Raw genomic sequence first — 23,483 nt, forward strand, 5'->3', positions numbered from 1 at the left:
CACACACGCATTGCTTTGCATTTTGAAATGTTTAGTTCCATGTTACATAATTGACACCAGGTAAATATGTTATTTAAATCCGTCTGGAGCGAGGTAACATCATTTTGGTTAGTTATTTTCCGATAAATTACACAGTCATCTGCGAATAGGCATACCTTTGATGAGACATTAGTTGGCAGGTCGTTCATGAAAATTAAGAACAGTAAGGGTCCCAACACAGAGCCTTGGGGAACACCCGAGAGCACCGGCTGGACGGGGGAATCAATATTGTTAGCAGAAACAAACTGTGTTCGGTTGGAAAGAAAGGCTCGAATCCAGTTAAACACGTTAGGGTCTAGGTTTAAGTGTTTCATCTTAAGAAGTAGTAACTGATGACTGACCTTATCGAATGCCTTAGAATAATCTAAAAAAATACAGTCAATGGTGAATCCAGAATCGAGTAGGACATGCAGGTCGTTTGTAAAGACTAAGAGCTGCGTTTCGCAAGAAAAATTCTTGCGGAAACCGTGTTGCGAGGGTGTGAAAAACTGGTTAGACTCGAGAAAGTTAACAAGGTGGGTGAAAATGATATGCTCAAGTATTTTGCACGGGACAGATGTCAGTGAAATTGGACGGAAGTTTGATGGATTGTGTGTTAGCCCTGATTTGTGAACTGGCACTATCTTACCGACCAGCCAGTCTTCCGGAAGGCTAGAATGCTGCAGGGACTGTGAAAAAATGCATGACAGGATAATAGAGGAGTATTCAACAGTGTTCTTCAGGAATTTAGCATTGATACCATCAACTCCACATGATGATGAGTTTTTAAGTTTCTTAATGACCGCACGAATACCTTCCGAGGTAACGAAGATAGCGTCCATAGGTAGGTAATGGGGTGACGGCAAGGAGATTTGGTTGTTGATGGTCGCCTGGTGAGAGAAAGCTTTTATGAATGTGTCATTTAGTACAGATGCGCATTCTACGTCGGGCTCGGGATGCCCTTCAGCTGTCAGCAAGGCTATAGCGCGGCGCTCGCTGCCACGCATGAAATTCCAAAACTGTCTAGGGTTATTTTTCAGCATAACCGGTAGAGTGTGACTAAAAAAGGAAGACTTAGCTCGTTTCACTTCAGATAAATAGGTTGTGGCAGCAGATTTGTAAGTAGACCAACGTTTATCAGACGGGGATTTGACAGCAGCACGATAAAACCTTTTCTTACGGTTTGAAAGGCGGTTTATGTATCTGTTGTACCATGGAGCACGTGTATTGGAAAGAACTTGTTTTATAGGGATATGTTTAACGGTTAGCTCTGAAACTTTAGCTTTAAATAAGTCCCAGTTGCTCTGCACCGATCTTTCAGGGTAGTTGGGTAAGAACTCATACAGGAATGTGCCCAAATCCTTGTTAATTGAGTCAAAGTCAGCCTTTCTGTAATCCCGTATAGTTTTAAGCTGCTTACGCATGCGTGAGAATGGCAGCAATATATTTGCTTGAATAATATCGTGATCACTGATACCAGGTACATTGGACACTGAAGATACAATATCTGGTTCTGATGTCAATATAAGATCAAGAATGGATGACGTAGTATCGGTAACGCGCGTAGGAAAATTAACAAGCTGCGTCAAACCAAAATCTGAACAGATGCGAATAAAATGCTCCGCTTCCGCTGAGTTAGGCAAGGAATATGAATAAGAATTTGACCACACAATGTTAGGGAAATTGAAATCGCCTAGTAGAATCACAGCTGCGCGAGGAAACAAAACCTTCACATGGCTCAGACAATCATGTAGGTCATTGCAAAAGTTTGCACTTCCTGAAGGTGGGCGGTAACATACGCCAATGACAACTTTTCTAAAAGCCACATTGAGGCAACACCATGTTGCCTCCAAAACCGAGTCTATTGCAACAGCGTAGTTTTCAATGCTCTCATTCACCGCAAGAAGAACACCACCGCCACATCTATTAGGTCTGTCGCAGCGATATATTTTGTATTTTTTATCACAGCACAGCAGCTCTTTGTTTCGTATTTTGTCGCAAAGCCACGTTTCAGTTACCGCAATAATATCGGCGTTTGAATCATTAACTGCTGCACTCATTTCATCTTTCTTGGACAGGAGGCTGCGAACATTAGTAGACAGCACGATCAATTTTCTGTGGTCAACGCAAGTGCCACCACCCCTTGCTTCATCCTAGCTTCCCGAGGAAGCATTAAATTGTCGACCAGAACGAAGTTGCCGAGAAGAGGAGTTGGCGACACTAGCGTTATTAGTTACGCGTCTGGATGGCCCGATTTCATGCACTGTATCAGTAACGTAGTCGTAGCAATAACATTTCTCATTTGCAAAAAGTTTGTTATAGCGCACACTGAAAGGGCAATGAAGCTCTTTGGCGAAGTTGGTCAGCATTGCTCTAGTACGGCGAGTGTTAGCAGAAAAATCCTCCCGCATAACCACTTTGCTTCCTTTGAGCATGTGACGTTTTGAAAGAACCGTTTCTTTCGTTTTGTAGGTGGAAAATTTTACTATAATCGGACGAACTTTATTAGTGGAAAAGCGGCCGATTCTATGTGCGCGTGCAACGTTATCACCAGATAAAGTTAGATCAAGGGACTGGCGAAATAAGCTCAAGATAGTTTCCTCAGTCTGCTGCGTAGTTTCAGAGGCATTGTCTGCGATACCAAAGAATACTAGATTATCCCTCCGAGAGCGATCCTCAGCCTCATCGAGACGTGCACGTAGACCAAGCATGTCGCCCTGCACTTGCCTTGTAAGTTGACTCGTTGCCGTCAGTTCGCGCTGAATGTTGTCTATAATGGATGTCCGCTTTTCAACCGTTTCCAGGCGCGTCAATATGTTGGAAATGTCTTTAGTAAGCGAAAGCTGATGTTGCTTAAGCTCCTGGATGTCACCTGACATTACCGCTTGCGTGGTTTCAGTGCGAATCGAACGTTCTTGCATATCTTTCACCATTTTATGGATTTCAGTAATTTGATCATCCTTGGGTCCCGGGTTCTGCTCGACATCACCACATATTAACAACAAAAGGTCACAAAAAGGCTGTAACAGGGCTTCTGGGCATGGAAGCACCATAATAAAAGGGTTGTCAGATCGAAAACTCCTACACGGTAGTCCGTTAAAATAACTGACCTGTAAAACGTAGGGAAGCATGAATGAGTACATGCTTCTGCCGATGCTTCCATGCCCACTGCCGGTGGCATGCGTGCAACACGGTTTTAAAGGGGCCAGTGGTGTCGCTGTCGTCGTGGCCGATGACGATTTTGCTGCGGCACGTGCGAGATCCCTCCCCTCGAAGAACCAGCTCTGATGAGATAAAGTGCAGAGCACCGGACCCTGGGTTGTATCCAGGTAGGTGCTGTTAGCAGTCGAAGGGAAAGTCACGCTGGAATGTACGCTGAGCGGTAGCAATGCTCCGGCGTTGGCTGTACTCAGGCACTCGACGAGAAACTGCAAAACGTAGGGAAGCATGAATGAGTACATGCTTCTGCCGATGCTTCCATGCCCACTGCCGGTGGCATGCGTGCAACACGGTTTTAAAGGGGCCAGTGGTGTCGCTGTCGTCGTGGCCGATGACGATTTTGCTGCGGCACGTGCGAGATCCCTCCCCTCGAAGAACCAGCTCTGATGAGATAAAGTGCAGAGCACAGGACCCTGGGTTGTATCCAGGTAGGTGCTGTTAGCAGTCGAAGGGAAAGTCACGCTGGAATGTACGCTGAGCGGTAGCAATGCTCCGGCGTTGGCTGTACTCAGGCACTCGACGAGAAACTGCAAAACGTAGGGAAGCATGAATGAGTACATGCTTCTGCCGATGCTTCCATGCCCACTCATTTATTCTGAGTATAAATGCAGTACTATTTTATATCGCTCCTCATCGCAGATGTGCAAAGCATGGCTGCGCATAATTGTCATAGACCCATGATTCCCAGATTCGTGCCACGACTCCTGGGTGTGGGAACACAACCCACTGCGTGCACGCCTAGCTGCACATCTGCAGCCTGGCGAATATCTGCTTGGTAAGTATTAATGTGTACTATCTGGGCAGAGCACTCAGCTTTTATGCTTACATTGCAGGAGACGCAGGCTATCCCCTCAAGCCATGGCTCCTAATTCCAGTCCTTGGCAGTCAACCGTGCAACACTTCCGAAGGCCGATACAACAAGGAGCACGCATCCATGCACAATGTTGTGTAAAGGTGTATCGCCGTGTTGAAAAGCAAGTTCCGCTGCTTGCAGCACTTTCGAACGATGCTCTACAACCCCGATCGGGCAGCGCAAATCATCTATGCTTGCTTTGCTCTCCACAACATTGCGTTGCATGGAGGCGACTGGACCTTGGACGAGTATGTCGTTGATATGCCACCAGCTGAGGATGACGATGGAGAGCCAAGGGGGAGCCATATGCTCACACCACGCAACGTGCTGCTCAGAGACGGCAGCAGCGCAGCGCTGTCTTGGACCTTTTTGAAGTACACAGGAACGGTGAATTTTCATGTTTTCATATCCCACACATAATTTATTTACACTGATTCTAGTGCATCTAGACATGACAGGGCTGTGTTTGCCACATTTGAATACACAAAGTACTTTCTTGTGCTTCAATATGAAGCAAGGTGGCAATGTCAAAATGCTGCATTTTCTTTAAATGGCACATGAAATATGCAACAGAAACACCCTTTTCCATATTAGTGATCACAGTCACAACAGACTAGATTGGAGCAAGCATATATGAGCGGCGCTCTGTGCTGAATGTTGCTATCCCAAAATTGTGCGAACAATGCAGCAACGTCTCAAAATTCTTTTCACCAGAACGCATAAAAATCGAGATTCCATTAGTAACATGTTGTATGAACACATGATACATAAGTCCATATCTTCTCATAGTGACTGACTACAAGCATTCAATTGTGCACGCCAGGCTTGACGAGCAATTGTGCTCGTCAAGTTGGGCTGGTTTTCTGCTCATTGTCCTAAACATTGTGTGAATGTTAAAATAACATTTAATTTGAATTTACGACTGCAGTCATGCTGCAATGCTAAAAAATACGCAAATCAAGACGGCAAACAACAGGCGAGTTGTTTTGATAACATACAGCAAGAATAATTCGCTCAGCCATCTCGCGGCTCCCAAACCATACCACGTTCAAAATTTATTCCCGCAACGAGTCGTTTACAATGAAAACTAGATGAAAATCAATCGCTGGCATGTTGCAGTGATGACCATTTTCATTTGTGAAACTGTGCGAGATGACCACTTACTAGTTTAGCGCTCCCAAACAAGATTCAAAATGTAGTTGTTGCATCTTAGCCTCATTGTGCTGAAATGAAAATATCACAGTGAACTGCCAAACAGTGTGATGCAAAAAGATATCACATTACTACACTATGTGGTAATGCTGCATAAAAAGCACAGTGAGCTAGAAAACACAGTGGGACAATACAAATATCACAGAAACATTAACAGAAAATGTCAACTATACACTCGTGGTCTTCGTGTGAATGACTAGACACCTTTGAAATGTGGGTAAAAAACACTGCCACTGGAACAGCTCGAACATACATTGAGAAATGCATATATTGAACATAAAAAATTCTGCACTCCTTGTACAAAGTAAATGCTAACCTAAATCTAGTAATATGTACTAAATGCAAACAAAAAACGTATAAAATAGAGCATGAACAGCAACACGTAAACATATCAAAAACACTAAACCAATTATGAATGATAAAAAGTTGAAAACATGGCAAATAAACAAACTAAACTATGTATATGTTTCCCGAAGCGTATAAAATTGAACATGAACAGCAGCACCTAAACACATTGAAAGCGACAAATCAATAATGAATGGTGACAAGAAAAAACATTGAACACATGACGATAAACTAAACTAGGTATCCCTTTCTCGCAGAAAGCCCTCAGCCATGGCCAGTGCCCTCCTGCACCGCTGCCGCCTTCTCCTGTGCCGCTGCCACACGCCGTTCTGCAGGAGCAATGCGGGTGGTTGATTTTTTCATCTCCCGCAGCACCTGCGATGAATCATCATGGTGTAAATGTTTAAGTGAGCTGCCGGTAAACCCTTAACCATCTCGTGGCTGGAAGCTGCTGCTGCTGCTGCCAAGAATTGCAACGGGCACAACAATTTCCCCTCAGTTGAAGATCAACTGGCCTGATGGCATCCTTTGAAAATGGGAAGCTTTGTGTACAAGCTATGCCCTCCTCGGGCGGACCAACCAACATTTGTTGAAACTACTCTTTATTAATGTCCTCAAATGCATCTCTCACCATGAAAGAGCCCTTTTCAGGGCTAACCAACCTTTTGCCCGGCAGTTTATCATTGCAGATACCCGATACCATGCCCTCATACAATGCATGGTTCTTGTTTACAGCCCAAGTTCGTTTCAGTAATCATAATAGAACATGGAGAATGCTTATGCCCCTTATGTAAAATGTAAACAAAGGGTCTACTCACCTTGAGCACCTTGTCGCCCTGCTCAAGGTTCCAGTCCTGCACTCAATAAAGCACTAAGTTCTCAGATGCTTGCGTGTTACTGTGTCACTGCCATCTTCAGCAGCTTCAGTGGCCTCCACATCCATTTCCACCGCAGAAGTGGGAACATCCGCCTGCTGGAAAGTGTAGTAAGCATGATCTTTCAGAAAGTGGGTATTCGTTACTCTGGCTATTTTGCAACCTTACGTACTAAACATCTGCGGAAATGTTCTGCAGCTATTCTGTGGTCATTGATATCATGTATTACCATTTTAGTGCATGCACTTGCCCGCAGGCATTGCGTGTTTTATGATAAATTAATACCCCTTGTACTGCAAGGGCTGCAAATTGAAATTTCAGTTAATAAACCTACCCACTTTTTAATACTTTCTCCTGCGCTATATTGCCGTTTAACATGGTTTCGCTAAAGGCACCCCTTCAGATATCAAACTCTGTCATGGCACCGCTCAGGAACCCGTGATACTGCGGCGGCAGAGTGCTTACCTGTAGATAGGTGAGACCAAAGACGCCACTGAAGCGTGTCATCCCAGTCAACTGTAGAACCTGGCCGCGGAAGCCAGGCAGCCAACCCCCTACAGTGCCCCTGAAAATATACACTAATGTCACAGAACAAATTGCCCGTGCCATTCGACGGCCAGTTACGTTTGTGCGTCTCTGATGGCGGCGGTGTCACGGCGGGCCTCGTGCAGCGGCCTGCGCCACCAAGCCTGCCATTCCTGCGCAGGCACTTCATGGTTCAGCGCGTCGCTGAGCTCTTGCCACAGCCGCCACCGGTCGGTGATGGTGACGCCGTGCCGCAGCTCGATGGCATTCGCCACGAGCTGGGGATGTTCGTCCATAAGGGCGAGCACCAGCGCGCGCTGAGCCTCGGATAACGCCGATGAGCCGCTGCTGCTGTTGACTACTGGTACAGTTGACCTCCGCCACGATTGCGCTCGACTGAGCCAACAACTTCGAAAGTTGCGCCGTTTAGGTTTGTATAGTGGGGGAGATATGAAAACAGTAACTGCTTGAAACGGGGTTGTACTTAGCGCCACTACGTACCATCCCGCTAAATTTAGCGTTAATTCATAACAATAACAAGAAAAATACGTTTATATTGTGCCGTATTCCTTGATAAACGTTCGAAAACTTGTGCCAACACAATTTGATAATGATCAATAGTAGTTAAACATTTTTCAACACGTTACAAACACTTTTCACTTTGCTATACGGTCCACAAGTCCACGTCAAAATGATGACGCAAGGCTTCATTTCGCTCATTGGCTGTTCACTTCCCTTCATTCTCGCGAACGCTGCGGACCGCCCATTTTTTGATGTCACCGACAGACCGCCTCCGTCCGGATTTGGAATTTGTATATAATTGCACCATAGATCACTGTTGCAGGTTGTGGTACCCGAACACACGTCTACGCACCTGTCCTCTTCCCATCCCCTTTAATTAGTACTTCTGTGTGTGTAACAGCCACATCACTAAGCTAGCTTGTAATGTGAGTCATGCCATGCATTTCTTTACTATATCGCAGGGGTACGCAGCATATAGCTGTACTATAGAAGTTACGTCATTCAAACTGCCTGGTGCATAAATGTAAGGTTGTAGGTGTACTGAGGGGCCTTCCTTGAAAGTGCTGGCTTTGGGGTGGGCACACTGCATAAAATTGCAGATGTTCATTTTGTCCGTGTACGAAAACGCGCCAGTGCTGCGAAACTTCGCGACAGAGGGCAAAATGAAAATATATGAAGCTGACATGCGAAGAGAAGGTGATGTGTGTTTTATTATAGTTTCCCATCAGCACTTCATTACCAGGATCTTAATTATCTGCGAGGCATTTATTATCATATGCATTATCAATTTCTGATAAGCTTCCTGTCCACGTGCGGTCACAGATTTTTATGCATGTATACTTGCATGTAGAATGCAACAAAGTTTAGTTGAAGACAGCCGCAGCACATGTTCTTTTGCGAACCCATCTTTCTTACGCTATCAATCGTGTAATCAACCCTTATGTATCACCTTTCACTGCAGGGTCGTCACCACGCACTGATGACGGCTCTCCTGCCTACCACTCGTTGATATGTATTAAATATTCTTAAATTTATAAAGATCATCGATTCCTCAGTGCGCTGACCTTGTTATGACCCCTTCGGTAATGATGTTGGCAAGCGGCATAGGTAGCTCGCCGTACATGTTCCGTTCGCTGCCCACAGGGATCACCTTGACGACGCTCTCCTCGCCATTCGGTCTCTGGAGGAGGTACACATCGGCTGTGCACCCTTCGCCAAGCTTGCGGCACTTCAGACAATCGTCCCTGGAAAGGGACATTGCGTTATTATGAGAATGACCTTTCTACGAGAAGAAGGTGAATTCTTAAAGTGAATGTCAAGTTTGCAAATGAAGATATGTCGCAAAAATGAATTCATAATGCACCGCCATGTTGGTAAAGAAAACCGGGCACTTGAAGCCGCACACATTCAGCCCGCTCATCCTCTGTTCTTTACTATTACTGGGAAGCAACTAAGTGCGTGCCTGGCTTTATTGCTTGGGGAATATATCCGAACTATAGCAAGAATTAGCTTTTCATTTGTCAATTAGCTTCAAGCACTCATTTTTGACAGGACTACCCACAAACAAAGAATGAAGGAAGCACGCCCTAGACAATGCAAGAAACGAACTCAGAGTAAAGAATTAAAATGAAGAACAGAAAACATTCGCTAACAAGGGTTAACCAACAATGACTGACGTGTGCACGTTCCTTCAATATAATAGGGCATCAGATGGAATTTGTGTGTGAGAGTGTGGCAGCACATCATGCATGTGTTCATATTTTGTGTACGCCTCCCTGCATACACACAGTCAGTGGATGATGCAGTTCGTAATAAACAGTTCTCGGCTGGATGATGCACTCCCCCAGCAGAGTAGAGTGCTATGCAGAATCGGTCGAGTTTCGTTCGAGTTTTGCGAACTGGGGATCTTCCCGAGCTCTGGTGACAATCCCTTATGAATGAGCCAACAGTATGAAATAGTCAAATTTACCCCTCAGAATGCTATGTTTGATTGGTTATGATAGAACCAGTCAGCGCCTCAAGGACGGTCGATTAGGTTGGACGGTGTTTTCAAACCAGAGGCATCTTCTTTCATTTGTTCGTCGCTCCACTGAGTGCAGAAGTACACCCATGCAATGAAAGTATCGGAACATTTTCGTGATAACAGTTTTTAGAGGCACAGGGTGTCTCAATTTATTTTGAAGCTTTTATTGCCTGCACTAAGTCTCTTTTGAAATAATCAGCATTATGGCCTCTAAGATGAGCACTGGCCGAGCGTCTTACATCGCGACCGCAGCTGAACCCGAGACACGTGTTGATGGACTGATATGTGGGGTTTAACGTCCCAAAACCACCGTATAATTATGAGAGATGCCGTAGTGAAGGGCTCCAGAAATTTTGACCACCTGGAGTTCTTTAACGTGCACACAAATCTGAGCACACGGGCCTTCAGCTTCTTGGCCTCCATCGAGAATGCAGCCACTGCAGCCGGGATTCAATCCCGAGACACGTGTTAATTATCATGGTCAGCCTGCTTGGCTGGTGCACGTCGTTTGATGGCATCACCCCATTGCACTCGAGCACGTCTGCCCGGTTAATTAGCTATAATGGGCGGCCTTCTAGAAGCCGTGGGTCAGTCTCTCCTGTTTCGTGCTACGTGATCACCTAGTTAGGCGATTGACTCAGCAAGTGCAGACGGATGGACAGACAGACAGACCGACAGACGCGACAAACGATTCAAGGTTCACCAATGAATTCTCACCCTCTAAAGCTTCGCCATAATCTTAATAATTCACTCTGTGATTATGCTGCGATTTTTTTACTGGACAGTATACTTGGCAAGTTAGACCAGGACATGTTATGATCAAGCTGAATTCGCCAAGTCATGGTAACGCTGAGGTAATTATGGCACATCTTAAAAATACCATGCTAATGAAGCCATGTAAAGTTAGAACCAGGCCAACTCAAGCGTGCAATTTGAGGTGCTAACTAAACTATGCTAAGCTAATACGCGACTTTGGTCATGAGTACGCTTACTGAAATGTTGATTAGACCCTACTAATATGATGAGAATTATTATCCTGCTTATCAGGATAATGTTTATTAGCTCCATACTGATCATGGCCTTTCTCATTGCACCCGAGATAAGTGCCTTTCGATTAAAGCCTAATCAGTAAGAACGCGACAGCTCTGTATAAAGGTCGTTAAGCCTCAGCTAATTAGTACAGTAAAATTAAGACCGCTGATGTGGTCTCCACTTCGAAGCTGACCATGCACATAAGTAGACGACCAACTTAAATAGCTATAACATGCTAGGTGATCACGAGCTTCTCTACGGCTCCAGCCTTGCCAAATTAGTGTAAGCTCACCAAATTATTTTATATGCAAAGAAGCTGCCGCGTAGCATTCACCGCATGAAATGCTTGACAGTCACACAAGCACCGTCACAGTCACGATTTGAACTCGGGTCTTCTCAAAATCAACGAGTTTGTATCTGACTTCACGCGGCAATCAGTTCGACAGACGCCCGTGGCGAAGATCGGGTACGCCCCCCGCGTTTGCTTTTGTCGAGGAGCAGTACTCACGTCGAATGGCACAATTTATCTATCAGCTTTATGGCGCACACTATGAACACACGCACGAAGAAGTGAAAGTGATATCGATACGTGGCTACAATATAACGCAATCAATTACACCGCGCTCATGACCTATCTATTTACAGCCACATTCCCAGCATGATGGGAGCACTCCTGGTGACCACCTGTCCTCAATATCTGCAATATTGCCTAGAAGTAAAACAAACAGCAGAAGAACACTGCGTGTGCCTCCTTGCTGCCTTCGAGAGTTCAAATTTCCTTGCTGCAGGTGGAATGAAATATTCTGTGCGAAAGAGGACATACACCCATGAACACGCCAGTGGGAGACGCGTGCTGAGTTGCCAACAACACGCCGACGTCACTGCACTGTTTAAATGTTGACTGAGTGGCGGTGTGGACGTGTTCACACGCGATGTTTCCTTGATAAACGCCGCAAATGACCCACATGCGTTACCAATGCCACGTGCCTTCCTGTAGCCATATTTATCAAGGCTGCTATCCCACGCTCTGCACTGTCATGTCATATTCACCACAGAATGAGCTCGGAGCAAACTCGTCTGCCCGACAACCTCGGGCCATCCTGCATAGCACCTTGGGTCTTGTCAGTGATGACTAGAGTCCTCCTCGACTATATTGCGGCCATCCTGAACCGGCGTGCAAACGGGTTCGTTTTACTGTAGCATGCCTGCTTAGGCTGAAAAGTAGCCAAGACCAATGCTCTCATCGGGGGCACGTGTGATGTGGGCGAGTCGGTGTACGCTGTTGTGACTAGCGCCAGAGCTGACGAGAGAGCGGCGCTCTATCGATCTTCAAACAAGTAGCCCACCGACCAGCTGCCTATGTCCGCCAGGCATTGTCCCTCCAAGACGGAGGGTGAGAGGTCGTGTCGCCACGACGGCGTAAATCGTTCGAGAGAGGACAATAAATACAGCATCTTCTTTGGAAGAGACCGCGGCGGCCATCGCAAATCGCCCCACCAATCAAGCGAGCAGTTCGGCGGACCCTTTGAAGTACGCTGTCATGAACTTGGGACCCCTCGACCAGCGGCACACACACGACGAGGAAGAGCCCCGCTGGTGCCACCTTGGTCTGTAGAGTCACGCCTCAATATTGAACGTTCACGTGGGCTGTGCGTGTTCGTTCCCCTCGCCAGTCGTATGAGATCTGTGATTGGACAGTACCATCTACACGTGTTCCCTGATCTAGGGATCTGGGGAGAACATACCCTTTATAATGAGCCACCTGGCTCATTCAAGAGCGCCATGTAGAGGAACGCTAGATTCGAGAGCTCAGCATGTAAGAAAGAGTTCGTCATGTATGAGCGCTCACCTTGTATATATTGTAAATAAATCCTCTTCAAGTATCTCTTCCTCCTGCCTCGACAACTCCAGTGCCTGCAAACCCCGGTCGCAACAACTGGTTGGCAGCGTTAGGATACGGCTTAGCGCCAGAGAATGACATAGACCGGAGGTCAGCCGAAAGCCCTGGAATTCGGCGAGATCGGCGCAGCGTACCACAACCACATGTAATAGGGTGAGTGCCTGGCTTTGTGCTTGAGATGTAGCGAGTCTTTCAGCCTAGATTCGTTAAAGGATAGATATAATCAGCAACTGCCAGGCCACTGTGATTGTTATCTCGGCACAAAACAGCACTAAATAGTTATCTGAGCAAGTAAATTAAGCAGGAAGGCTTACATAATTCAATAGAATCAAGCGTTAAATCCCAGAACATCACTAAATAGTTATCTGAGCAAGTAAATTAAGCAAGAAGGCTTACATAATTCAATAGAATGAAGCGTTAAATTTTGCGGGAGTTTTGCGTTAAATGTTGCGAGAAAACTGGGATGTTGGAAAAGGCAGAAAAGTGAAAAAGAAAGAAGAAAGAGGTTAGAGAGGGAGGTTGGCTACGCGGGAATACTTGTGTGCTTAAGCTTGTGGTCTCCGCTGTTGGATATGCCAGGCTTCAATTGCTCCAGACCCAGAATTGAAACGCTGATAGATTTGTGTTTTGTCACAGCTGAGCGAAAGCAAAACAGTAGTCATGGACCTCGGGAAATTGTCGAGAGAGAACCTGCTGAACCTGTGGTGGGATTTTGACCTAAATTTTAATGACGATATGCTTGAATCTTAACTCCGTGAAATAATTCTTGAAACAAAATAAAAAGGTGGAAATCGAGCACTTTGTGAATATGTATTTATTAGATCAGGAAGAAGAAGTGAAGCGCAAGCAGGACAAAGAGAAAATTGAGCACAGAAAGGAAGAACTTAGAAAGAAGATGCAGGAATTAGATGTGGAGTTAGAAGAGATGCATCGCAAGGGGGTGGTATTGTAGCAAAGAGGCCAGACATCCGGAGATGTACACTTTTAAAAAAGATGGAGTGACGTTTTCTCCATTTAGGGAGGAACGGCGATGTCCCCAATCTTCGTCTTTAAATAGAGAAACATTGCTCCCTTTGCCACAGAGAAACATGTTCCTCCATATCAAAATCAACATGGCTGCCCCCAGGCGAAGCGAGTAGGCTTAGCAAATGCAACGATTCTCCACTCATAAAGAGTACAAGGCACTGAAAGTTACAAAAAACGGTCCCGCTGAGCTTGATATAGAACAAAATGATTATAAAAACAAGCAGACGAAACTGTGGCGATGAAAACATTGCAAAAGAGAACGACGAAGCAAGCAAGTTTCGTTCGGTCAGCGAGGCAACGTTCACTCCGAAAGACACGGATACTGCAGAGTCCTCACCTGAGGAGTGCATGCTAGGCTTGCTGTATTTATTTCTCGCAGATTCACATAGTGTAGCGACGTTACCCATGCGTTTACGGGGCCGCAAATCATGAGATGTGCCTCCAAACTATAGACTCGTTCGCAGCGAAACGATTCCGACTCAGTAGTGCAGCTTTGATAGGTAGATGTCAACGTTATATAAGTAGCTGGAGGTGTGAGAGCGTCATAGCCGTGAAGTAGGTGGTAGCTGGCGCCATCTGGAGAAACTTAATACTAAAAAAAAGGTCGCCTGTGGTGATGTACGTTGTCATACCCACCATCACGGCTCTCTTGCGGATAGTTCGCGCTTCAGCCCATTCAGGATTGCAAACTGACACCGGACGCCTAATATGTGCTGATGCAATGCATATAGCTACACATGCACACAAGGACACATACTACACATAGTACCCATATAGGGTGAACTAAACGAACAAGATCGCAATCAACCATTCACAACAGCGGCACACACTTCGACGTATTTACTCACGCCTTACTATGAAAGCGCACAAGCTTATATAGCGATGAATTTTGACTGACCATAGTGGCAAAGGTTACAAGTAGGTCTTCTTACACTTTTTTTACGTTTTGTGACAATACCACAACATGTGCACACGTAACTATATTGTATCTGATGGTTTGAAAAAGGGAAGTTTATCAACGGTCGCACAATAATGAACGGAAAACTAGAGCTTATCTGGTTTTCACGACAGCAAATACCCCCAAGCCATGCATAGAATGCCCACGGCATTCCGAACGCTGCGCCATCTCTCGAGCACTGCCACAGTTATTTTTTTTCTTGAAGCATCCGAGAATGCAAACGCTTGTTGCGCGCTAGCCCTTTCGGAGATCACGTCTTTTTTTATTCTTTTTCTTGTTACTCGGAGAGGGCGCAGCATGCAGACCAGACTTAGTCTCCATCGTGGTAGGTGTTCTGTGGTCACGTCGACCTCGTTTAGTTGTTTTGTGTTAACGTTTGCTTATATTCTTTTTACGTTCTTACCACAAGTGTGAGCGTTAGCCATGGATACAGTACACCGCTAGCCCTTCAATGACAATGTTTTTGATGCGGTAACGACCGTGCTAGCACTGTATACGTACATTACAATGCGGTTCTTGCGAGAAAAATAAGCGATGACCTTGCATCTGAAGGTATTTTTTTGTGAGCTATGGCAGTGGCTGTTGGCGTCGCGGCAGCTCTATTACTTGATTGGAGGAACTATCGCTGCAGTGCGCAAATTTACTATAACGTTATAGCATGTTGTGCGTACATACTTTTCTGCTTCAGATGCCTTTCGCAATTCGCCTCGCGTGTCAACTTGCAATTATAGTGCGTGCCACAATTTTGTGGCACGCACTATGATTGGCATGTGAGAAAAATCATCGAGAAGTAAAAAATGCAATCATTGGCACAAGCGAAGAGAGGAGACAAGTTGAGGGTGAAAGACAGCAGGCAGTGGTCATCCCGTATCTGCACAATATTTCACATAGGTTGAAAAAAGTTGCATTAAGGTATGGCGTGCGGGTTGTTTTTTCAGCTGAAAACAAATTATCAAAGATTTTTCCAGCAGTAGAAAGGCTAGTCAACAAGAAAGGAACTGGAAAATCGAACAGATGTAGCATAAAGCATGGCAGAAGGTACGTTGAGTGCAAAAAAGATGTTGTGTACGGAACTCTTTTCACACGTGGAAAGGAATACGTTGGTCAGAGGGGTCGGTGCATAAATGTGCGTTTTCGTGAACATGAGAGTTGAAAAAAGGGTGCCCCTTACTCACACTTAGCGATGCACTGCAAGAAGTGCACCTGCCAACCGAAATTTTCCGACACACGAATAATTGACAGGCACAACAAGCGGACGACGAGAGAAATAATGGAAGCGTATAGAGTAACGAAAGGAGGGGACAGTTGCGTCAGCCAAGCGTCAGTTCTACCATGGTCCCTCAATACCTTTACTGGTCATGAAACTCCCGCGTAACTCAATGGGAGAGCTTCATATACCGCCCGCACTTTCCGCGCCGCGGCGCTGGCGTAGCTACAAGGGGGACGAGGAAACCGCCTGCTGCTGGCCGCCATTAGCCGAGTGTGAGCGCGGAGTGGTGTTGTTTGTGCTGCTTGCACCTTTTTTTAGGGGCGAAGCTCCTTAGGGCGTGGGCTGTGCGTCCCCTGTAGCCTGTATGTAGCCACCTCTAGTTTAGTTCTTGCAGTGTTCACTAGATGGCGGTACCGTCCCCTGCATGTAGCCACCTCTACTTTAGTTCTTGCAGTGTTCACTAGATGGCGGTACCGTCTCCTGTATGTAGCCACCTCTCGTTTAGTTCTTGTAGTGTTTACTAGATGGTGGTACTTGTAGCTGATGATGAAAAGATGCAAGATGTTATAAACTAGAAAGCGGTACTTGTAGTTGATGAAAGACGCGAGATCTTATAAAATAGGAATGATGTCACACATGGCGCGTGTCATTGGTTGAAGGCAATCGTTCGATTTAGTGCGGCGACGTACGCTAGGGGGAGCGATGTAATAAAATCGAGTGGGCAAAATGTACAGAGGATTCATGGTTTACCAGGTTTATCTCCGGAGCTTCGCCCACTCATCATCATTCACTTCGTGGATATGGCGGAATTTTTTTTCTCTTTTCGCGGTCATCTCGTCGTGACCGCGATGCCCAACACCTGCTGTGTGCCGGGCTGTTGCTCGGGATACAAGGGCAACGTCGAAAAAGTCTCCCTGTTCTGTTTACCAGCCGACGCAGAACAACGCGACAGGTGGAAACCTGCAATCCCGCGACAGGAGACTGTCGGATTTTCGTTCGACTTGAAGTATGTTCGCGTGTGCGAAAAAAATTTCAATTCAAGTGACATCGTACGTGCGGACGTGTGTACAGTGAATGGGAACATCGTTTCACTGCCTCGAGATCGGCCAAGACTGGTGGAAGGCGCCGCGCCAAGAATTTTCGAAGGTTTGCCTGCTTACCATAATTACTCGAATCTAACGTGCACCTCTTTTCCGGTTAAGTGAGTTCATAAATTGCATGCGCGTTAAAATCGAGTGCGAAAAAAAATGAATACGGTCATTCTATTGCCATCGGCATTTCCAAAACGGCCGCCCCCTACGTGCTTCGGCATGGCGCGTCGGCCATTTCTGCCTATGTGTTTCCAATGTGCGGCACTTCGTACGTGTGCTGAAGAGTTCGTCATCTTGTAGTTCATTAGCATTGACGGCATGGAAGGGCCGACTCCAGAAACTCGACGAGTGCACCACGATGCCGCTTTTAAAAGAAAAGTCATCGCATGTGCCAAAACAGACGGAAATCGGGCCGCATCGCGGTCCTTCGGAGTTCCCGAAACGTGCGTGTGGGACTGGCGGAAACAAAAACAGAAGATTGTCAAAGATTCATGCAAAGGCTTCAGTGGACCACAGCAGGGTCGGTTTCCGCAAGTTGAAGAGCTGCTCGCCGAGTATGTGCTTGAGCAGCGTGCGGTACAGCGGCCCGTGACGACAGAACTGCTCTAAGTGCGGGCTATGCAGTTAGCTTCAGAAAAAGGGCTAACGCGGAGCCAGTTCAAAGCGAGCAGGTGCTGGCTAACTAACTTTATGAAGAGGAAAGGCTTTTCCCTCCGAAAGCGAACGGGCATGCGCCATAACTTGCCGGAGGAGTACGAAGAAAAGCTTCACAGTTTTCAGAGGTTCGTCTTAAATTGCGGCACAACAACGGCTACCTGCTTGGGCAAATCAGGAATGCCGATCAGACGCCTCTTTACTTCGACATGCCTGGCACCACAACTGTCGAGAAGAAGGGGGCAAAGCAAGTTCGCATGCAGACATTGGGCCATGGTAAAACAAAAGTGATGGCAATGCTTCGTTGCACGTCAGATAGGCACAAGCGTCTCCTGTACTTCATATTTAAACGGAAGACGCTCCCGAAAAGAGTCGTTTTCCCGAGTAGTGTGATCGTGTGGGTCAACGAGAAAAATGGGTGCACGTCGCAATCGATGTCTTACTTTTTTTTTTCGTCCTGAATACCGAGTGCGCGTTACAATCGAGGGCGCGGTAGAATAGAGTAAATACGGTACCTCTCCAAACCAAAACAGCGTTCGCGTAAACTAAGAAAGCGCCCACCTGTAAAAAGGCCGTGAGAGATTGCTCCAGACTGTGATGCGACAGTTACGAATGCGGACGTCTCCACTGCAACCGACGAAGAAATCGACGGTAGGTCTGGCACAAACCTTGCAAATATCCTAACCGCTCACTACGCTAACAAATTTCGCTCACTATATGCTAACAAAATTGGCTCCTTCCCTAATGAAATTTGCTCTTTGTCAGTCTTTGAAGATGTTGTAAGAACTGAGAATCGCCCAGGCTTCGCTGATGCTGAGTGTCAAACAGCGGTCCCAGTTTGTTCAGCATCGGAGCTGCAGAGAGTGAAGGCGCAACTTCGCAGCGTGAAGCAACAGCTTCAATCATGCCAGCGGAAACTCGCAAAAGCGGAGGCGCACGCGAATAAAAAAGGTGGAATGTGCGGAGATATTCACAAGCTGTCAGACCGCGAGAAGCTCATTATAGACCAGTGCATCATGAAGGCAAATATGAAGTCTACGAAAGCAGCACGGTAAGATCCCGTTTGTGAAGAGTGTTTGGAGTTTTGTGTGAAGTGCGGTTTTCGGAGTGTGCGCGTTTTCTTTCTGGATAGTGATAAAAACTGAAAAGTGATGCCGTGGACCGAAATGCAATATTTTGTTTTACTTTGATAGTGCTGTTTGCTGGTGCTGTCGCTGAATCGTGAACACAAAAATCTGCATTTTATTTATTGCAGGTATAAAAAAGAATGGCTTTACGACTGTTTACTGCTGAGAATCAAATCGACAGCAGTTTATACATTTCTTCTCGAGAATAATTTTCTACCTCTACCACACCCTCGCACACTCTACTCCTACCTAAAAAAATCTGAAGGCCGGCTTTGGATTTGACGAAAATTTATTTGACATCCTCAAAGACAAATTGGGAAATATTTCAGAGAGAGAACGCCGAGGTATCAATTTTCATTTTTTTTGAATTTGATTTTTCTGGACTTTAGGTAAACAGCTGAAATAATATTTTTTTTCTTTAGGGGTCCTGATGTTTGACGAGATGAGCGTGAGAAGGAGCCTTCATGTAAGGGAATCGGATATGACACTGCTTGGAAAGATCGACTTAGCAGAGCACACGAAGCCTACTGACCAAGTGAAAGATGGTGACCATTTGTTAGTGTTCCGTTTCCGACCATTCCTCGGTGGCTGGTCGCAGACTGTCGGAGCATTTTGCACGTCAGGGACTGCACCAGGCTCCGCTGTTGCTAAACTGCTCCTGCATTGCATTGTACTCCTGTCGAATGCCGGTGTCGTTGTGGATACTGTCACTTGCGATAACTCTACTTCGAACCGATCAGCATTGAACTCTTTGGGTAAATATTGATAGACATTATTTATCCTCATGGTATCTAGTACGTGATCTTAATAATATAAATGTCTTCCTTTTAGGTGTCAGCAGCAATATCGCCAGAGCATCAACGTCATTTGAGCATCCATGTGACTCCTCCGAAGTCATCCAGGTCATAATTGACCCACCTCACATCTTCAAGTGCATCAGGAATAACCTTCTGAAGGCTGAAAAATTCCTGGTGGGTAAAACACAGTTTAAGATAAGTCATTACAGTGCTCTGACTGTTTTGTCTCACAGGCTTTTTCTTAATGTAAACGTTGCCTGGTGACAAAGAAGTACAGCATTTCCACTTTGAAGCTCTGCTAGACTACGAGGAGCAGCAAGCTGGACTTCGGGCTGTCCCAAAGCTTATGAAAGCACACATCAGGCCCAATGCTTTCCAAAAACCGAGTATGAAACTTGCTGTCTAGGCAAGTCTGCTCTAGCATGTGTCAATAATTATTAGTATGTATCAAAAAGTGCTGTTCCTTCATGAAAATACAGCACTCTGCCATATAACTTCTCTAAAATCTTTCAGCTCTTCAGTGAAAGCACTGCTTCAGCAATGGACTTCTATCGCAGTAGAGAAGAATGTGTGAAACTTCGTGGCTCCAAAGCAACCTCGGATTTTGCAAGACGAACGAATATTCTATTCGACTGCTTAAATTCCAAGAGGCCACAAGATGTGCTGTATAATGAAGCAGAACACATTGCTGTAAGCCCTAATATTTCAAAGCTATGGTCGCTTTCTTTGAAGTTCAAATTAAATCAGATTGTTTTTCAGACACTGAAGGAGAACATCGAGTGGCTTGACAGGTGGCACACTTACAACCAGAGTTTACCAAAGCAAAAGCAACTCTTCTTTCTGAGCAAGCCAACATGCAATGCTCTGAGAATGACTTTGTACAGCACAGTGACGCCTGTCGAAAAGCTGCTGAAATGTGGCTTTCGCTATGTTTTAGTTGGAAACTTTGGACAAGACCACCTCAAGGTAAACTTAAACATTTTCGCTAGTTGACATTTTCTTTGCACTTTTCTCTCAGAGAGGCTTTTTTGGCATAGCAAGGCATGTTGCTGGAGCAGGGGGACAGTCAACGGTTCAGCAATTTTTGTTCATTTACCGGTTGCTCTCGATGAACAACTTGATCTGTCCGCCACAGCGAGCCTCAGTTGAAGGGAATGGTCCACGTCTCCTTTTAAAAATGCAGGATCTCTTTCAACATAAAGAACCTACTGTTAATTAGGTAAACATTTTAATAGCACACCAACGCTGCTCATAGGGTGTCTCTCCATCGTATGGAAATGTGCTGAATGTTGTCTAGCCCTTTGATGCTAATGACATGCACGTCTGGTCGTACGATATACAAGGAGCTTCTATTCTGCTTTCTCACTTTTCAAATTTCTCACTCTTGCCATTGTGGTATGAAAAAATATTTACGTTTCAGATTGATACCTTGGCGGTTCTTTTTGATGATATACTGCTGGAGCCTGCTGAATGCGTGCAAAATATGATTCATCCGGAGTGAACGAGGGACTAGATTTAGGATTACCTTGGCGGATATGCTGCAAAAAAGTTTGCTAAAATAAGCTGCAAGGACTGTCTCCAAACACTTAGAAGCAACTCCCGAGAGCCGACTGCATTGACTGCAATTAGGACGAGAGGATTTTTGCAAGTGCCATCGGAGCAACTATTGCGCCTCTTGCAAATTGTGGAGGAACATATTGAAATGCGCACCATAGACAATATAGCCTGTGCCAATGTCTACATGAACATTGTTGAAAACATCTTGCTGGACGACCGCAATTCCTCGGTCAGTGTTGGCTGTGGAACACATTTTGTGAGCATCACGGCAGAAGTTGTGCACTTTTTTATTAAGTGCCGTCTGCACTTTTTTACGCGCGAACAAAACTAACTGTTTCGTGCTGGTGGTCGCCCATCCTGTCCGGCCAGGGGAGGGAGAAAACCAGGGGCACAAATTTTTTTTTCAGTGATCTTTTTTGTGTCATTCACTCTATCTCCCAACTTTTCATCCACACTTTCATCCGCGCAGATTTAAATAAACTCTATGTACCTGTGCTCATGGCAGTTTGGAATTCTTGACAATTGCCAGTAATTGCAGCAAAAAAATATGCCGAGAATGTCGCCCACATTTCCTTGCAAGGTGCAGCGTTGTTGCAAAGTTCAAAATGCTACCCACTGCTAGGTAAGTGATACACAAATTTATCTCCGTTAGGCAGAAATATTTCGCACATAAAAAGCTGAAAAAAATTGAAAGAGATATCTAAGTGGACAAAGAAAAGAAAGTGTTCGGTTTAAGCCTGAAAGCGACTATGCAGAAATCGAGAAATGTAAAAAATCTCACAAACACATCCGTCACTTGACAGATACTCTCAGTCAAAACATTGCCAGCAATCAATGACTTGGGCAATTTGACAACGTGCATCATGTACAATATTCACAATACTAATCACTGCTATGATTTGTTAGCGAGAAGAAAAATATCTGAACAAGTGTATTTGACGGCAAACGCTTCTGTGAACGCGCACTTGCCCTACCAAGCGTGGCAGATCAATGCCCTCCTGTATATGGTGGCGCCTCTGGTGGCCACTTTTGTCCCTATATGAAACTTTCGCGGAAGTTTCATGACCAGTAAAAAGTATTGAGGGACCATGGTTCTATTAACAGATGCGGAATTTGCTTTTTTGGACGTCACATAACCCAGTGTTTTTCTCTGTGTTAAGTTTTTTTTTGTTTTTTTTCTTGGGTTTCTTCTGTTGTTTTTTTTTTCACATTTTATTTTCTTAGTTCTTGACACGTGTTTGTTTTCGGTTGTAGGCGCGTGCATATTTTGTTATATCAGGTTGCTCATGATGAAAGGGGAAGTAGGGAATGACGTACAAGCGTGTGATGTATTTATTAGTGTTCGCTTCGAAATAAAACTTTCAGTTTCTAGTAAGCGCTTGTCTGTGTCCTCTCCGAGTGTGTGTATTTTTGCGCTTGTTTCATCATGAACAATTTTGTTTTTAGCGCTGTGGTTGTGGTGGTTATTACTCTGGATTTAGAATACTCTTTTCACAAAGGTGAGTGAGCTTTAGTACTTACCTACTGTGCACAGCTATTAGTAGAAGTGCATTTTGTGTTGAGTTTCTCATGACAAAGGAGAATCATGGACGAGAAAGGCATACTGCACGCGTGCATAATTCCGTCTTACCTCTCAGTGCTGGCATGGGCAATTCAAAACGCATGCTATTGAGAATTTGGTTTAACTGACAGAAGTCATTGGTTTACTTTTCACAAAAGTGTAGTTATGATGATGCTTAAAACGTTTCTGATGGTTGTAACCTAGTCTGGCAAATGAATGCTCGGTGAAACTTCGCAGCCTGTTTCCAATTGTGCTTTCACCTGCCGTAGTAGCATAGCCTTATTGGGTGTCGTGTGACTATGCTGGAGGACGCAGGTTCTACTTCCGGCCACGGTGGCCGTATTCGAATGGGGGTAAACTGCAAAGAACATCCATATGGCCGTAGCGGCACGTATAACTCTATCAATTGTGTATGATCGTGCTTTCACACATGGACTGTAGAGTGGTATCAGGTTTCCTAGAATGTTGAAAAATTAAGTGTGATGCTTTTTCATGCCCCTCATTGAATTCATTAGTGCTGTTGGTGCCATGCAAAATTAAATATGCGTGGGCTTACCAAGTATGTCGACAGCGAAAAAATTCATTATTTTTGTACACTTTAAGGTAATCAATAAAGCAAGACCGCTTGGGAAGCAGAGCTCCTAGTATTCATGAGAAATTGGTAGTATGAAACAACACGAGACACACATGAAAGTGTGTGGAGCATCGTGCGAGTGCCTGGTGAAAAAAAGAGGAAACACTTTTACTCTACACCAACAAAACAAAAAAAACGTCACTCCTGCATTTCTTACATCCACCTTAGGTAAAAGCAATCGCTCGCGACTGGCTGCGGCTGGATAGGCTTGGCGTGCGCATGCGCACGCGCAAGACCCCTGTGATTGAGGAAAAACTTGAACGCTGAAGGAGGAACGTTGTTCTTTTGGTCCTTGCCGCAAGAGGGCGCGACGGGTGAAGCGCCCGAAAGGGAGGAAGTCGCTG

At 45.4% G+C, this 23,483-nt stretch overlaps 2 protein-coding genes and 1 long non-coding RNA gene across 6 annotated transcripts in view; 1 reads left to right on the forward strand and 2 right to left on the reverse strand.

The window, feature by feature from the left end:
* Positions 1 to 23,483, reverse strand: part of LOC119184061 (serine/threonine-protein kinase haspin) — a 168,763-nt gene that overhangs the window by 73,457 nt on the left and 71,823 nt on the right. For all 3 annotated transcript variants that reach the window (XM_075878884.1, XM_075878882.1, XM_075878883.1), the window contains one exon: positions 8,634 to 8,813. In XM_075878884.1, the coding sequence (XP_075734999.1) occupies positions 8,634 to 8,813 (180 nt within the window). The remainder of the gene's footprint in view (positions 1 to 8,633; positions 8,814 to 23,483) is intronic.
* Positions 1,451 to 6,533, forward strand: LOC142776044 (uncharacterized). Its single transcript, XR_012887257.1, has 2 exons — positions 1,451 to 4,477; positions 5,905 to 6,533. It is a non-coding gene; the product is annotated as an uncharacterized LOC142776044 (long non-coding RNA).
* LOC142776043 (uncharacterized) lies at positions 5,892 to 8,623 on the reverse strand. 2 transcript variants are annotated; one of them, XR_012887256.1, is made up of 4 exons: positions 7,147 to 8,571; positions 6,988 to 7,087; positions 6,466 to 6,620; positions 5,892 to 6,022 (listed from the first exon to the last, which is right to left on the reverse strand). XR_012887256.1 is itself a non-coding variant. In XM_075878887.1 (3 exons), the coding sequence occupies exons 1-3, from the start codon at positions 7,341 to 7,343 to the stop codon at positions 6,519 to 6,521; spliced, it is 399 nt and encodes a 132-aa protein (XP_075735002.1). In that variant the 5' UTR covers positions 7,344 to 8,623; the 3' UTR covers positions 6,387 to 6,518. The 2 variants fall into 2 exon arrangements, 1 of the variants encoding a protein (XP_075735002.1); XM_075878887.1 differs by lacking the exon at positions 5,892 to 6,022 and having other exon boundaries at positions 6,387 to 6,620; positions 7,147 to 8,623.

Source organism: Rhipicephalus microplus, chromosome X, assembly GCF_043290135.1.
Source record: "Rhipicephalus microplus isolate Deutch F79 chromosome X, USDA_Rmic, whole genome shotgun sequence".
NCBI classification, from domain to species: Eukaryota; Metazoa; Arthropoda; class Arachnida; order Ixodida; family Ixodidae; genus Rhipicephalus; species Rhipicephalus microplus.

What these genes read in the sequence shown, in the direction of transcription:
- LOC142776043 (XM_075878887.1), bottom strand. Translation starts at nt 7,343, where the DNA reads ATGGACGAACATCCCCAGCTCGTGGCGAATGCCATCGAGCTGCGGCAC. An exon ending in GCCATCAGAGACGCACAAAC is followed by an intron (nt 7,088 to 7,146) that starts GTAACTGGCCGT and finishes GTATATTTTCAG; the next exon opens with GGGCACTGTAGGGGGTTGGC. An exon ending in TTGGTCTCACCTATCTACAG is followed by an intron (nt 6,621 to 6,987) that starts GTAAGCACTCTG and finishes TACACTTTCCAG; the next exon opens with CAGGCGGATGTTCCCACTTC.